The following is a 15,801-nucleotide window of genomic DNA, read 5'->3' on the forward strand; positions in this document are numbered from 1 at the left end:
TTCCAGGCCATTTTCTAGATTTCTAGTATATTGATACTAAAATGAATTTAATTTTATAGGGTTCGGAGAGTAGTCAGAGAGTAGACCCCACCGCAGAGGGATGGATCCCCTAATCTAGCGGTTCTCAACCTGTGGGTCTGGACCCCATTGGGGGTGGAACGACCCTTTCACAGGGGTCGCCTAAGACCATTGGAAAACACATATTTCCGATGGTCTTAGGAATAATTTTATGATGGGGACATTAGGAAGGTGGAGAACCACTGCCCTAATACATCAACACACATTTAAGTTGCTTTTTTTTTAACATTCATTTGTATTTATGTTTTTCTGATCCGTACCTCCCCCTTAAGTCGCTTGTACAGTCGGCGGGCTATCATACCCCTGGCATGGGCTTGGATGGTGTACACAGCCCAAAGTCGGTGACGGAAAGCCTTTCGGACCAGGTAGCCTCGACAGCGAGCTTGGAAATAACTAATACGCATGCGAGCCACATGGTACTGGGTGTGGAGCTTCCGGGATCTGTATAACGCCTGGAGCCTCAGGAACCCAATCCGCATCTAGGAACATTAACAGAGACACAGAGGCCATAAGTGCTTCCATCCCGTGAAAACTGTACAGTGGGAAACTTAAATCCTGAAAACACCAGCAAACTGGTTTCTTCCAATGCCAAACCCCACCCTGGTCTCCCTGGTACAACCTTGAAAAGAGCTAGTGAGGGCTCATCCTAAAGGTCATTTATGGTGAGATTTGGAGATAATCCCTGGTGTTACACCCCTGCAAATCCATAGGTGGCCATACACCTTCAGATACGCTCGCTTGGCGATGTTGTGGGCGGTATCGGGAGAATCCAGGCTAATTCATAATTTATAACGACGGGTATAGGCAAAGTCGGTCCGGGGACCGCATCAACGAGCCGATGTGGTCCCTGATCCGACTTGATTTTTTAACCTGCCCGATCAAGATCTGTCCAATTCTAGGCCAGATATTGGTCGGGCAGGCCCATTGGTAGTGCCCATACACAGGCCGATTAGCTGCCGAATCGGTCTAAGGGACCCATATCGGCAGCTAGAATCGGCCTGTGTATGGGGACCTTTAGAGTTAGCATGAGATTTGGAGTTGAACATTACTTGGCTGCCCTAGAAAATCTTGGAACTACTGATGAACAGCTGATGATTTGCTACATCTGTATCTTTGTCACAGAGTTCCGGGAACAAAGGGTGGTCCTCCATAAGTGTATTAAAGCTAAAAAGAGCCCAACAAGTAATAGGCAGATTGAGTGGTTTGGCCTATTTTGCTCAAGAGGGGCCACTATTTCTGGTAGATTGATTCCTTTCTGTTTTTTCCGGCTTCAGCGGCCTCGCTACGGATACCAGAGCACAAGCGTGGCGCCCCCTTACCGCAGTGTAATTCCTTCTGCAGTTATGCCCCCTCCAGCACCTCTGGATCAGCAGGGCTGCCTTCCGGATTTTCAAGAAATTAGACCTATATGGAAACAAACATAAAGGTAAGTACCCTGTGTGCTAACGGTACATGGAATTAACAGTAAGGGGGAACAGAAGGATAGAATCCCTGTTCTGAAGAGCTTACATCTCAACCCCTATTGAGGTTAAAGGGATGGTTTATAATCCCTTTTAGTATGTTATAGAATACCCTATTCCTAACAACTTTGCAATTGGTTTTCATTATTTATTTTTTATACTTGTTTAATTATCTCTTCTGCCTCTTTTCAGCTCTAAAATGGGGGGTCACTGACCAAAAACTATTGTGAGGCTCCAGTTTTACTGTTATTGTTACTTTTTATTATTTATCTTTGTATGCAGCCCCTCCCCTATTCATATTCCCATCTCTCATTTAAACCACTGCCTGGTTGCTAGGGTAACTAAGACCCTAGCAACTAGATAGCTTCTAAAAGACCAAATACACAGCTGCTGAACAAAAAGCTAAATAACTGAAAAACCATAAACCATAAAAAATGAAGACCAATTGCAAATTGTCTACATCATATTAAAATTAAATTTAAAGGTGACCTCCCCCTTTTAGATGTCTGTCAATCAGACTATCAGAGTTGCTTGTTGATGCCGAATGTAGAAGGCGTGACCTACCAGCGTTAATACTCCATATTACGGAGCCCCGAGGCAGCACAACATTAGTACATAACATACATTGAGTTCACCTGTCTTTGAATCCCCGCACCACCTTCTGGATAAGGATGACCTTGTCGGTAATGGCTTTGTCTCTCTCAATCTCCAGCAGCATGTCATGATGATCCTACAACACAAATACCTTAATATTAGCACCCAGGCTGCCCAAATACAAAATAAATCTGGGCACTTTTAGTGCAGAGAATGAGAGCCAAGGATAAAAGGAAAGCCTTTAGGAAACAAAGTGGCACTTTATAGGCCCCAAATCCAAAGAAAGTCTCCTTATGACAATAAGTAATACCTTTATGTCACACTGGGACAGGCTTGCAACTTAAATATATACAGGGTCGGACTGGGGGGTGCAGGGCCCACCGGGGCCCTGCACCCCACAAGGCGCCTCTGCCCGCCGCATCAACCGCAGCCCCCACAGGGGCCCCCTCCACCCGTCCGATGTCCTCCCCTGAGAGTGCATAAGTGAAATGGGTCAGGGAAGGACATTGGCGGCCAAGGGAAGCAGCAACAGAGATGGGGCCCATTGCCGGGTTTTTTCCCGGTGCCCCAGTCCAACCCTGAATATAAATCTCTATCAAAGTATATAGGGTTTAATTACTGTGTGCAAAGCAGGGAGCAAAGTGCAAAAAAGTACCAAAATCTGCACAGTACAGTTTTGGGCCCTACCTGGGTGGGTCAGGAGGTGCTTTGTCATTGGGGCCCCATTCCGTTTGTTGGCAGGGTTCTCCACCCCCAGGGGCCCCAATGATTAGGGGAGGGCCTTGCTAACACTATTGGGCCCTATGAATCCTAATAGCAGCCCAATCGGGTTAAACTTTGCACTGTATATGACTTTACCCCTAAAAAGTGTGACTGTGTGGAAAGCCTATTTCAGTAACATAAAACTGGTAATAAAATAATAATAAATAAACAATAATAAATAATACAAACAGTTTAAAAATCCTTTCTCCCCCTTCAATGTAAAATATAACTTAAATCCTGATTTGTTCTTCTGTTTGGCTGTGCCGATACCAAAGTTGCTTTCTGGTATGTCAATCCATTTGCTTTTCTTTTTTTTATTTTTAGCCAATCAGAAGTTTCCTTCAGTTTCCGCTTGGAAAGCCTCTATTTCCTCTAATGCTGAGTGAAGTGATTTCCTGGCACAGAGCTTTGGGGACGGCTGCTTGGAATTGGATGTCATTAAAAGTTCTTAGAAAATCCTAACGAACGTGAAATTAGAAGGAGAGAAAAGGGAAGGTGAAAAGGAAGGGAAGCCCTTCCAGCCTAAGTATAGCATGGGGGCCGCTACTGCATGGAAAACTCATTTCCCACCTCATTCGTTCTCATTGTTTCCAAGCAAACTGGTATTAAATGTTCTCAGTGTGCTCAGCCTTAGGCCTAATATACAGGTCTGCTAGCACCCACTGTCTCTCACTGTATATAATGTGCATAGGGTGCTAGCACCCACTGTCTCTCACTGTATATAATGTGCATAGGGTGCTAGCACCCACTGTCTCTCACTGTATATAATGTGCTTAGGGTGCTAGCACCCACTGTCTCTCACTGTATATAATGTGCTTAGGGTGCTAGCACCCACTGTCTCACACTGTATATAATGTGCATATGGTGCCAGTACCCACTGTCTCTCACTGTATATAATGTGCTTAGGGTGCTAGCACCCACTGTCTCTCACTGTATATAATGTGCTTAGGGTGCTAGCACCCACTGTCTCTCACTGTATATAATGTGCATAGGGTGCTAGCACCCACTGTCTCTCACTGTATATAATGTGCATAGGGTGCCAGTACCCACTGTCTCTCACTGTATATAATGTGCATAGGGTGCTAGCACCCACTGTCTCTCACTGTATATAATGTGCATAGGGTGACAGTACCCACTGTCTCTCACAGTATATAATATGTATAGGTTGCCAGTACCCACTGTCTCTCACTGCATATAATGTGCTTAGGGTGCCAGTACCCACTGTCTCTCACTGTATATAATGTGCTTAGGGTGCTAGCACCCACTGTCTCTCACTGTATATAATGTGCTTAGGGTGCTAGCACCCACTGTCTCTCACAGTATATTTTGAATAGGCTTCCAGTACCCACATCCTCTCATTGTATATAATGCGCTTAGGGTGCCAGTACCCACTGTCGCTCACTATACAATGTGCTTATGGTTCTAGCTAGGGATCCAGCATTCAGTTCAGGCAATCACATGACTTTTGGTTGCTTGAACACGGAAGTAAACATTTTTTTAGCATGGACTATTTAACCCTTCCATAGCCTAATAAGATAATTAGGATTCCAATTCAAATCGGTAACCGGCCAAATCTTTTACAAAGGATTCGGGGTTTGGCCAAACCCAAAAATAATGGATTTAGTGCATCACTAGTTCTAGCACCCACTGTCTATCACTGTATATAAAACACATGGGCTGCCAGCACCCACTGTCTCTCATTGTATATAATGTGCATAGGGTGCCAGCACCCACTGTCTCTCACTGTATATAATGTGCATAGGGTGCCAGCACCCACTGTCTCTCACTGTATATAATGTGCTTAGGGTGCCAGCACCCACTGTCTCTCACTGTATATAATGTGCATAGGGTGCCAGCACCCACTGTCTCTCACTGTATATAATGTGCTTAGGGTGCCAGTACCCACTGTCTCTCACTGTATATAATGTGCATAGGGTGCCAGCACCCACTGTCTCTCACTGTATATAATGTGCTTAGGGTGCCAGCACCCACTGTCTCTCACTGTATATAATGTGCATAGGGTGCCAGCACCCACTGTCTCTCACTGTATATAATGTGCATAGGGTGCCAGCACCCACTGTCTCTCACTGTATATAATGTGCATAGGGTGCCAGCACCCACTGTCTCTCACTGTATACAATGTGCATAGGGTGCCAGTACCCACTGTCTCTCACTGTATATAACATGCATAGGGTGCCAGTACCCACTGTCTCTCACTGTATATAATATGCATAGGGTGCAAGCACCCACTGTCTCTCACTGTATATAATGTGCATAGGGTGCCAGTACCCACTGTCTCTCACTGTATATAATATGCTTAGGGTGCCAGTACCCACTGTCTTTCACTGTATATAATGTGCTTAGGGTGCAAGCACCCACTGTCTCTCCATTTATATAATATGCATAGGGTGCCAGCACCCACTGTCTCTCACTGTATATAATGTGCATAGGGTGCCAGTACCCACAGTCTCTCACTGTATATAATGTGCATACAGTGCCAGTACCCACTGTCTTTCACTGTATATAATGTGCATACAGTGCCAGTACCCACTGTCTTTCACTATATATAATGTGCTTAGGGTGCAAGCACCCACTGTCTCTCCATTTATATAATATGCATAGAGTGCCAGCACCCACTGTCTCTCACTGTATATAATGTGCTTAGGGTGCCAGTACCCACAGTCTCTCACTGTACATAATGTGCATAGGCTTCCAGTACCCACTTCCTTTCATTGTACATAATGCGCTTAGGGTGCTAGCACCCACTGTCTCTCCCTGTATGTAATGTACTTATGGTGGTTGCCCCTCGATGTGTATTATGTACTTGAAGTTTCAACTGCCTCTCACTTTATATAATTTCTTGGGGTGCCAGCACCCACTGCCTCTCACTGTACTTTATGTATCTGGGGTCACCACAAATTGTCTCTTATAAGGCCCTAACCGTGGGTCCCAACACTCATGGATGGGGCTCATTTACTACATTAGGTGCTAAATTGCACATGTGTAGTTACCAGTAGCAATCAAGCTGGTCTGTTCTATAATTTTACAACCTGTAATAGATTGTTCACTTAGATTGTAAGCTCTGCTGTACAGGGTCCTCCTTTCTCTTGTCTCTTAACACTTAGCACTTAACCTTGAATATAAATGTATTTGTTGTGTTTATATTGTGTTATTGAACTGATCCCATGCCTGGCTAATATTGTATTGTTTTATATAAATCAAACTACACATAGACACACAATGTTCAGTTGCTGATTGGTGGCTATTGGCACGGATATCCGTAAATCAGTTCTCTGTTGCTTTATTATTATTTACCTTTAAGAAAATCTTAGTTTTCCCTATCTGCCAGTCATCATCCTTTCCCAGTACGCTCTCTGCTATCCGCTCACACGTCCCCCGGAGGTCTCCCTGCAGGAATATGTCCAATAATATAATAGAAACTCTAAATTGTTATGAAATGCTGGTGATGTCATCAATAAAACCACCATACCTGCTTATATGCTGGCTTTACTCCTGGCATTAACACCCGGTACCTGTCCACGAACTCCACAAAGGTATATCGGATGGGATACCCGGCCCTGCGAATGCGGATAGTCTCCATCATGCCAGAGTACCTCAGCTGGCGCACACACAGCTCGCGGTCGAATAACTGGGATCAAAATGCACAAACAGGGAGTTATATAGGGAACTCTGAGTATCACTCATGTATTATACGGGATAATGTACCCCCTACTGTAAATGATAAGGATATTAGCAGTCACTGAGGGGTTCTGTGCCCATATAAAGGCACAAGGCTGCAGGCTGGGTTATACAGGGAACTCTGAGTATCACTCATGTATTATAAGGGATAATGTACCCCCTACTGTAAATGATAAGGATATTAGCAGTCACTGAGGGGTTCTGTGCCCCCCATATAAAGGCACAAGGCTGCAGGCTGAGTTATACAGGGAACTCTGAGTATCACTCATGTATTATAAGGGATAATGTACCCCCTACTGTAAATGATAAGGATATTAGCAGTCACTGAGGGGTTCTGTGCCCCCCATATAAAGGCACAAGGCTGCAGGCTGAGTTATACAGGGAACTCTGAGTATCACTCATGTATTATAAGGGATAATGTACCCCCTACTGTAAATGATAAGGATATTAGCAGTCACTGAGGGGTTCTGTGCCCCCCATATAAAGGCACAAGGCTGCAGGCTGAGTTATACAGGGAACTCTGAGTATCACTCATGTATTATAAGGGATAATGTACCCCCTACTGTAAATGATAAGGAAGTTAGGAAGTGAGTATCACATACTGTACTTGGCAAAGAAGAGGTAGAAGTCAGAGCCATAGGGTGGCTGTCAAAAATATACTTGAAAATACAAGCTGGCGTTTTTCTATTATCCTTACTATACTACACACCAGAAAGAAAGTAATAGAGGCAGGAGAATAACAATACAGAGGAAGCCGGAGGCTGCTGAAGGGCTGAGGCATATCCAGGCCCCACAGAGACTGATACCCACTCTCAGGGGCACACACAGACCCCATGGCTTGCAGAAAGGGGGGACTGGCAAAATAAACTTAAGGGTAAGTAAAGGTTCCGACTCACCATGGGCTTCTTGTACTCATTGGGCTTGATACAGCGGACGAAGAAGGGCTGGCACACACTGAGCGTTCTCATGAGCAGTTCCAGGGAGCGCTTGAACTGACTGCTCAGGGTGGGAGAGCGTTTCCTGGTCTCTGCTCCCTGAAAAAAAAAAAAAAACAACAGAAAATCGGGTTAGAAACAAACACATCTCTGTCAGGAAATGGTGGGAAGATAACAGGCTCTTCCTCCCCTGCCGTGTCACTGGAGGGGAAATAGCTGTGTATCTGAGGCCCAGAGCCTCCGACTTACACAAGGATACAATTAACCCCTGCCGGGGACTCTAACACCTCAACCCCAGGTTTGGGCGGGGCCGATGCCACCCTGTGCCCCTGGCATGAACAGAGTAGGAGAAGTTGTAGGCTTACCCTAATCTAGTTTAGCAATACCCTGTGCCCCACCTCTCACAACTCTGGTCATGCCCATTCCCACACCTTGTGTCTCAACCCTTTCTCCTTGTAGATTGTAAGCTCTTTTGGGCAGGACTCTCTTCCCCTGCTGTATCGGTTACTGATTGCTGTATATGTTACTCTGTATGCCCAATGTATGAAATGCAGTAATTCCCTGTAGAGTGTAAGCTCTTTTGGGCAGGGCTCCCTTCCCCTCCTGTATCGGTTACTGATTGCTGTATATGTTACTCTGTATGCCCAATGTATGAAATGCAGTAATTCCTTGTAGAGTGTAAGCTCTTTTGGGCAGGGCTCCCTTCCCCTCCTGTATCGGTTACTGATTGCTTTATATGTTACTCTGTATGCCCAATGTATGAAATGCAGTAATTCCCTGTAGAGTGTAAGCTCTTTTGGGCAGGGCTCCCTTCCCCTCCTGTATCGGTTACTGATTGCTTTATATGTTACTCTGTATGCCCAATGTATGAAATGCAGTAATTCCCTGTAGAGTGTAAGCTCTTTTGGGCAGGGCTCCCTTCCCCTCCTGTATCGGTTACTGATTGCTTTATATGTTACTCTGTATGTCCAATGTATGTAACCCACTTATTGTACAGCGCTGCGGGATATGTTGGCGCTTTATAAATAAATGTTAATGTAATGTAAAAGTTGTAGCGAGTCGGGCAGTGAAAGGGTTACATGGCACAGGGCATCATGATTGCTTGAGTGCCATGTTTTAAAGGAAAACTATATCCCAAACAATGTAGGTCTCTATAAATTATATTGCATAAAACCCTGCTTCATCCAAATAAACCATTTCCATATAAATATACTTTAGCAGTATGTGCCATTGGGTAATCCTAAATAGGAAACTGCCATTTTATGTACTAAGCCCCGCCCCCTGGGATCATAGGAGTCACAGTGCACACAAACAAGCCAAGGCACACATACATGCTAGGCCCCATCAGCCAATGAATGGGCAGAGTTCTGCCTTTTGCTCCCACACTACTTCCTGTTACATTCAGAGCTGCATCACTTCCTGTCAGCTGATCTCTGAGGGAGCACACAGCCCATCACTAAATGGCGGCTCAAGGGAAACAATGTAAAAGGGCAGTATTTACTGATATAACTTTAATAGGCCACTTATAATATAATCTGTTAAGTATTCATTCTGGGGGTGTAGTTTTCCTTTGAACAAACATTTGTGGGAGATTTGGTACCATCTTCTGGCGTCTAAAAATCAATGGTGCCCAAAACTGCCCCTTGTGGCATTGCCCTGGGCATAGGGCTTCATTATGGTACAGTATATATATATATATACATACAGGCACAATGGCTTTTGGCCACTATTATAGGAAAGCTGAATGCTCCCAAGGACACAGGGGTTTAATAGAACTATTATCAGCCCCAAATATACAACGGAGGAATAAACCCTGGGAGAGAAACAGGAAAAAACATGAAGTATCGCTACTAATCTGCTCTCGTCTAACAGGAAAGTCCCCGGTGTGTCTCCTAGCATTTACTGGACTTCCCTGGCTCTAATTCAGCACTTTCTTAACAGCCGACAAATGAAACTGAAGAAAAAACGTCCAGAACCGTCATTAATATGATCTGGGTTACAGGGTTCAATATGGCTGCCAGGGCGAATTTGTGCAAATAGTGCTTCCTGGTGTTAACATAGCTTTAATGTACTTTATTTTCCCTTTGTTCAAATTCCCTTTTGCCTCACTTCACGGCTTCTATGAAAGTGTAACCAATATTGCAGGTTCAGACTTGCATAGGTTTTCATTGTTTTCTGACTGTCTGCTCCTGTCATAGACCTCTTTACAAGTAAACTGGGGGCTATGGACTGTCATGGACAGTTAAAAAAAGTGGTTGGTAATAGATCAATGATACCATAAAACAATGGCAGCATAGGGATTCCCCTGTACTAAGCACAATTCAGCAGGAACAGCCCCCTAAGTTTGCTCATAGCCTGTACAGAGAGATACCATAAAACTATGGCAGCGTAGGGATTCCCCTGTACTAAGCACAATTCAGCAGGAACAGCCCCCTAAGTTTGCTCATAGCCTGTACAGAGAGATACCATAAAACTATGGCAGCGTAGGGATTCCCCTGTACTAAGCACAATTCAGCAGGAACAGCCCCCTAAGTTTGCCCATAGCCTGTACAGAGAGATACCATAAAACTATGGCAGCATAGGGATTCCCCTGTACTAAGCACAATTCAGCAGGAACAGCCCCCTAAGTTTGCTCATAGCCTGTACAGAGAGATACCATAAAACTATGGCAGCATAGGGATTCCCCTGTACTAAATACAATTCAGCAGGAACAGCCCCCTAAGTTTGCTCATAGCCTGTACAGAGAGATACCATAAAACTATGGCACATAGGGATTCCCCTGTACTAAGCACGATTCAGCAGGAACAGTCCCCTAAGTTTGCTCATAGCCTGTACAGAGAGATACCATAAAACTATGGCACATAGGGATTCCCCTGTACTAAGCACAATTCAGCAGGAACAGCCCCCTAAGTTTGCTCATAGCCTGTACAGAGAGATACCATAAAACTATGGCACATAGGGATTCCCCTGTACTAAGCACAATTCAGCAGGAACAGCCCCCTAAGTTTGCCCACAGCTTATACTAAGAGACTCTTCAAATTAGATTATATATATTAAACCTATATATTAATTCTATACGCAATGGGTGTGATGAATTTAAAGGATGATATCAGTTATGGGAAATATTTTCTTTGCTTTACCTTTATAGGAGGGGTGGATGACAGGCCAAAAGCAGTGCTGGGGTAGCCACAGAGAAACTACAGGATGCAGGCAGACAGCAGAGAAGACAGGGAAAAGAGACCATGAGATGAAAATGTAGCAAGAAAATGAAGGTGAGACACAATATAGTAAGATCATTAATGTGTAACACACATCACAGAGAAATATTGGCTAATAGGGTGACGTACATGGGTTAATTGCTATGGGCTAGGGGCTCGGCCATTGGGGCTCTGGGACAATGGGGCACAAGGAAGGAGGAGAAGGAGGAATTCAGTATAAAGAAGAGATGGAAGGGTTGTATGAAATGGGTGGAGTCTATTCCCCTCTTACTTATTGGCTCCTTTTATTGTCCATTAAAGGGCCACTATACCCTAAACCTTTTCCTGCTAATTTGTATTTACTACAATTACATATGCTGATGTGGTTTATAGTGTCTCTTTATAAATGCCATGAGAAAACGTATGGGGTTCTTCCTGCTACATCTATGGAAAGTGGTTTTGGTCACCGCCCCATTGACCCCTTGGGGTTCCCAGGGCATGACACCTATTGTCTACCTGTAAGGGGAATTACAACACAGTAGGAAGACTATGGGCAGCTTTGGCAAACCTAAAACTGAGTCAGTAATCCCTTTCCAAATCAAAAAGAAAATATATTTATATTGTCCTGTTTTCATCAGACATCTGCAAAAAGTCTAATAAAACATGAAAGGTATAGTGGCCATTTAATAACTAAAGCTCTAAGCACACACAGTAGCCCCTTGCCCCCAAGCTGGCTTGTGTTACAGGCCTCTTTATCCACTGTCTGTGCCCAGTGGTCCTACAGATGTTGCTGAGCTGCAACTCTCACCCATGGTTTTTCAACAATATCTGTAGGCCACTCTCAATCCTAATCACAAATTATTTTATTTCTCAAAACTGCCCACCTCTCAGTTTTTCATAGACCAACCTATCAGAACCTTGAAAACCGCTAGAACTAAGACAGCAAAAGTGGAGGGTTAATACACCGCAGTGTAAAGATCCCATTCAGGGTACAATAGATCGGCCCACTGAGCATTTAGGAACTGATATACCATGGCCACATCGGCTTGGAAGATTTGCTTGATGAATTTGTTTTTGGCCGAATGGACTAACTGGATTATATCCCCATGAAGAGTATCCCGATTTTTCTCCAGGAATCCTGCAGGGAACAGAAAACAGAAAATACTATATATATATATAATCTACAGATATTCTGTAACCTTATTCACTGCCCATGGCATGTAGGGGGAGCACAGTGGCTACAATAATCACATAAACCAGTAGTTGTCTGGCTTTTCTTGGTTCAAGCCTTCATTGAGGGCCAGTCTTTGGCCAAGGGCCCCCTTAGTTTATAACAGGGTTACAGATCTGGTATAACAGCCATTTAGCTATTTCTAGGAACAGTGTCAGATGGGAGCCAGGGGCCCAACAAAGAACCTTAGACCATGTGTTCCCTCCCCAAACTTTTTTCTCCTCCTGACTCAAAAATCTTATTCTTCTCTTTTCTCTGCATACTATACTCTATTGCACCTATTAAGACTCTGTTCCAATAGAGAAACAGAGAATGACCATGAAAGAGGCCAAATGGTTAGAAGCAAGAGAGCCCACCAGTAGCTTTCCTGGTACAGTTATGGGATCCCTTATCCAGAAACCCATTATCCAGAAAGCTCCGAATAGACTCCATTTTAATCAAATAATATAGAATTTTAATTTCCTTTTTCTCTGTAATAATAAAAGAGTACCTTGTAATTGATCCCAACTAAGATATAATTACCCCTTATTGGGGGCAGAACAGCCCTATTGGGTTTATTTAATGGTTAAATGATTCCCTTTTCTCTGTAATAATAAAACAGTACCTGTACTTAATCCCAACTAAGATATAATTACCCCTTATTGGGGCAGAACAGCCCTATTGGGTTTATTTCATGGTTAAATGATTCCCTTTTCTCTGTAATAATAAAACAGTACCTGTACTTGATCCCAACTAAGATATAATTACCCCTTATTGGGGGCAGAACAGCCCTATTGGGTTTATTTCATGGTTAAATGATTCCCTTTTCTCTGTTATAATAAAACAGTACCTGTACTTGATCCCAACTAAGATATAATTACCCCTTATTGGGGCAGAACAGCCCTATTGGGTTTATTTAATGGTTAAATGATTCCCTTTTCTCTGTAATAATAAAACAGTACCTGTACTTGATCCCAACTAAGATATAATTACCCCTTATTGGGGCAGAACAGCCCTATTGGGTTTATTTAATGGTTAAATGATTCCCTTTTCTCTGTAATAATAAAACAGTACCTGTACTTGATCCCAACTAAGATATAATTACCCCTTATTGGGGCAGAACAGCCCTATTGGGTTTATTTAATGGTTAAATGATTCCCTTTTCTCTGTAATAATAAAACAGTACCTGTACTTGATCCCAACTAAGATATAATTACCCCTTATTGGGGCAGAACAGCCCTATTGGGTTTATTTAATGGTTAAATTATTCCCTTTTCTCTGTAATAATAAAACAGTACCTGTACTTGATCCCAACTAAGATATAATTACCCCTTATTGGGGCAGAACAGCCCTATTGGGTTTATTTAATGGTTAAATGATTCCCTATCTCTGTTATAATAAAACAGTACCTGTAATTGATCCCAACTAAGATATAATTAATCCTTACTGAATGCAAAATAATCCTATTGGGTTTAATTAATGTTAATGTTTTATTGTTTTTTTAGTAGACTTAAGGAAGACTTATGAAGATCCAAATTACGGAAAGACCCCTTATCCGGAATACCCCTGGTCCCAAGCATTCTGGATAATGGGTCCTATACCTGTATAAGTGTTCAGCCCAAACCTCACCCTACGAGGCCTTCAAGCTGGGCTTTCAGGGGCATCTAGGAAAGCAATTAGGCATTATCTCCAAATTGCAATCTAATTGCCCAGCAAGCTGAACCATACCCCTGCCCCTGATCCAATCCCACCCCAGGCCCCACAGTTAGGGAACCTGTAACACACACAGACCAATGTGATTCCCCCAACATAACGTCGGAAAGTTGCCTCCTGTTTGGATTTATTTGTACTCTTTCCGCTCACCTTTGGTTTCATAGTAGACAATCCCAGCAAAGTGATTGATTCCAAACTGGGTCTCGTAGTTATTTTTGGGGGGGATGTAAAAGGTGTTCAGTTTATGCTGCACATTCAGCTTATTGAGCATTGTTGTGTCCGTGCCCTGAATGAGGGAAGGCAAATATATTTCAACATTTCCATATTTAAGGAGGTTAGAACATTCAGTAACTTTGCAGTTTAAAGAAGGGGTTACAGTAGCTGTGTGGATTAGGATTGTAGGTCTGGAAACAGGGTTTAACTGGGGTTTATTTGGCCTTACACTAGATGGCGCTAGTTCCCACCTGTACTATCTATGTGCTGTGTGGGTGTCCTTGGTTGAACCAACTGCCAGTTCTGCTCAGTAGGTGCAGGGGCTTTCTGTGTCACTGAGAATGGAGAGAAGTCTGCATATGCTATACCTATTCTTACACTGGAATAGAGTGCAAGCTCACACAACAACATCCATATAACATAGTCCTAGGGTCTGATTTAGCAACATAACTCTACACGTCATCAGTACAGTTAACAAAAGCAGCCAATCAACAATCCTCCACAAATAAGTTAGAAATGAAAGCAAAGATCTAATTGGTTACTGCACTGGAGTCATTTATCACTTATGTCAGTAAATCCACCCCTGCCTAAATTTCAGCTGAGATTATTTATTATTTTGGATTCTTTAGGGTGAAGACACACTGAGCTACTAGTAGCAGCTACTTTTTCACGGCTACTAAACTCCAGATAATAAGTTGCCATAGAAAATAATGAGAATTGCCTCTGCTAAAACACATGTAGAGACAATTATCAGTAAATGATCAGCATTGTCTGTTTTAGTAGCCGTGACAAGTAGCTGCTACTAGTAGCTCTGTGTGTCTTCATCCTTTGATATATTTAGGTGGGGTTTTTGGGTTGGGCAGAGAGGGCCTTTGACCTGATCGGGCGAAGACACATGGAGCTACTTAGTAGCGGCTACTATATACCAAAAAATCCCCTGCCATAGACAATACTGAGAACTGCCTCTGCTAAAACACACGTAGAGACAGTTATCAGCATTGTCTATTTTTGTAGCCGTGACAAGTAGCTGCTACTAGTAGCTCTGCGTGTCTTAGTATTTGAGGGGGCCTTGACCAGGTAAAATGCATAAAGTACATATTGTAGTGTGTAAGATATTAGCTACTGCATCCTTTTAATGTTGCTATCCTATCTATGCCCTCGTATGTAATGGAAAATAAAGGGAACCTCTTTTGATTCCAATGACCCAGTCAAGTCTCTCGTGTTCCGGACTCTGTACCTTTGGAAACTTGCTCTCCTCGTCGATGAGCGAGATAATGTTCATGGGCTTGATAGCGATCATGTCCAGCGCGTCTTGGTTGTCGGTGAATTCAATGTGCTGCCAGTTGATGTTCTCCAGGTTGTACTCCTCCTGCTCCAGCTTGAAGACGTGGCGCACAAAGAACTGCTGCAGGTTCTCATTGGCAAAGTTGATGCAGAGCTGCTCAAAGCTAATATAGAACAATGGCAGGGTTGGGGTGTTAAGGTGGCCACACGTTAAGATCTGCTCGCTTGGCCACCTATGGGTGAATCCAGGCTAATTCGGTCATTTCGTCCTGGGGCCAAACCATCGAATTAGAGCGCCGGTAATAGGTGCAGCCGGTTCGGGGACCGTATCAATGAGCCGATGCGGTCCCCGATCCAATTACTTTTTTTAACCTACCCGATTGATATCTGCCCGATTTCAGGCCAGATGTAGGTCGGGCAGGCCTGTCGTTGGGCAAGCCTGTAGGACCATATTGGGATTATATAGTGTCATGATGCTTAGCCCCCCCCCCCCCAAGTCCAGTATCTCATAGCAACCAATCAGTTTGCTTTGGTTGTACTGGTTTCACATTACTTATACACAGAATATTACTTATATATTTGCATTTGTTTATATGAATGGGAGCTGCCATATCAGATAATAACAATAGCACCAATACATTACCAGGCAATGGCGG

General features: G+C 43.5%; 1 protein-coding gene across 3 annotated transcripts in view; it reads right to left on the bottom strand.

Moving 5' to 3' along the window:
- The window catches only part of myo7a (myosin 7a), an 86,046-nt gene that overhangs the window by 20,445 nt on the left and 49,800 nt on the right, over positions 1-15,801 (bottom strand). For all 3 annotated transcript variants that reach the window (XM_004912262.4, XM_012958126.3, XM_002937249.5), the window contains 9 exons: positions 15,099-15,309; positions 13,799-13,934; positions 11,757-11,863; positions 7,490-7,627; positions 6,385-6,543; positions 6,210-6,302; positions 2,174-2,268; positions 1,398-1,482; positions 339-557 (listed from right to left, as the gene is read on the bottom strand). In XM_004912262.4, coding sequence (XP_004912319.1) covers positions 339-557; positions 1,398-1,482; positions 2,174-2,268; positions 6,210-6,302; positions 6,385-6,543; positions 7,490-7,627; positions 11,757-11,863; positions 13,799-13,934; positions 15,099-15,309 — 1,243 coding nt within the window. The remainder of the gene's footprint in view (positions 1-338; positions 558-1,397; positions 1,483-2,173; positions 2,269-6,209; positions 6,303-6,384; positions 6,544-7,489; positions 7,628-11,756; positions 11,864-13,798; positions 13,935-15,098; positions 15,310-15,801) is intronic.

Source organism: Xenopus tropicalis, chromosome 2 (assembly GCF_000004195.4).
Source record: "Xenopus tropicalis strain Nigerian chromosome 2, UCB_Xtro_10.0, whole genome shotgun sequence".
NCBI classification, from domain to species: Eukaryota; Metazoa; Chordata; class Amphibia; order Anura; family Pipidae; genus Xenopus; species Xenopus tropicalis.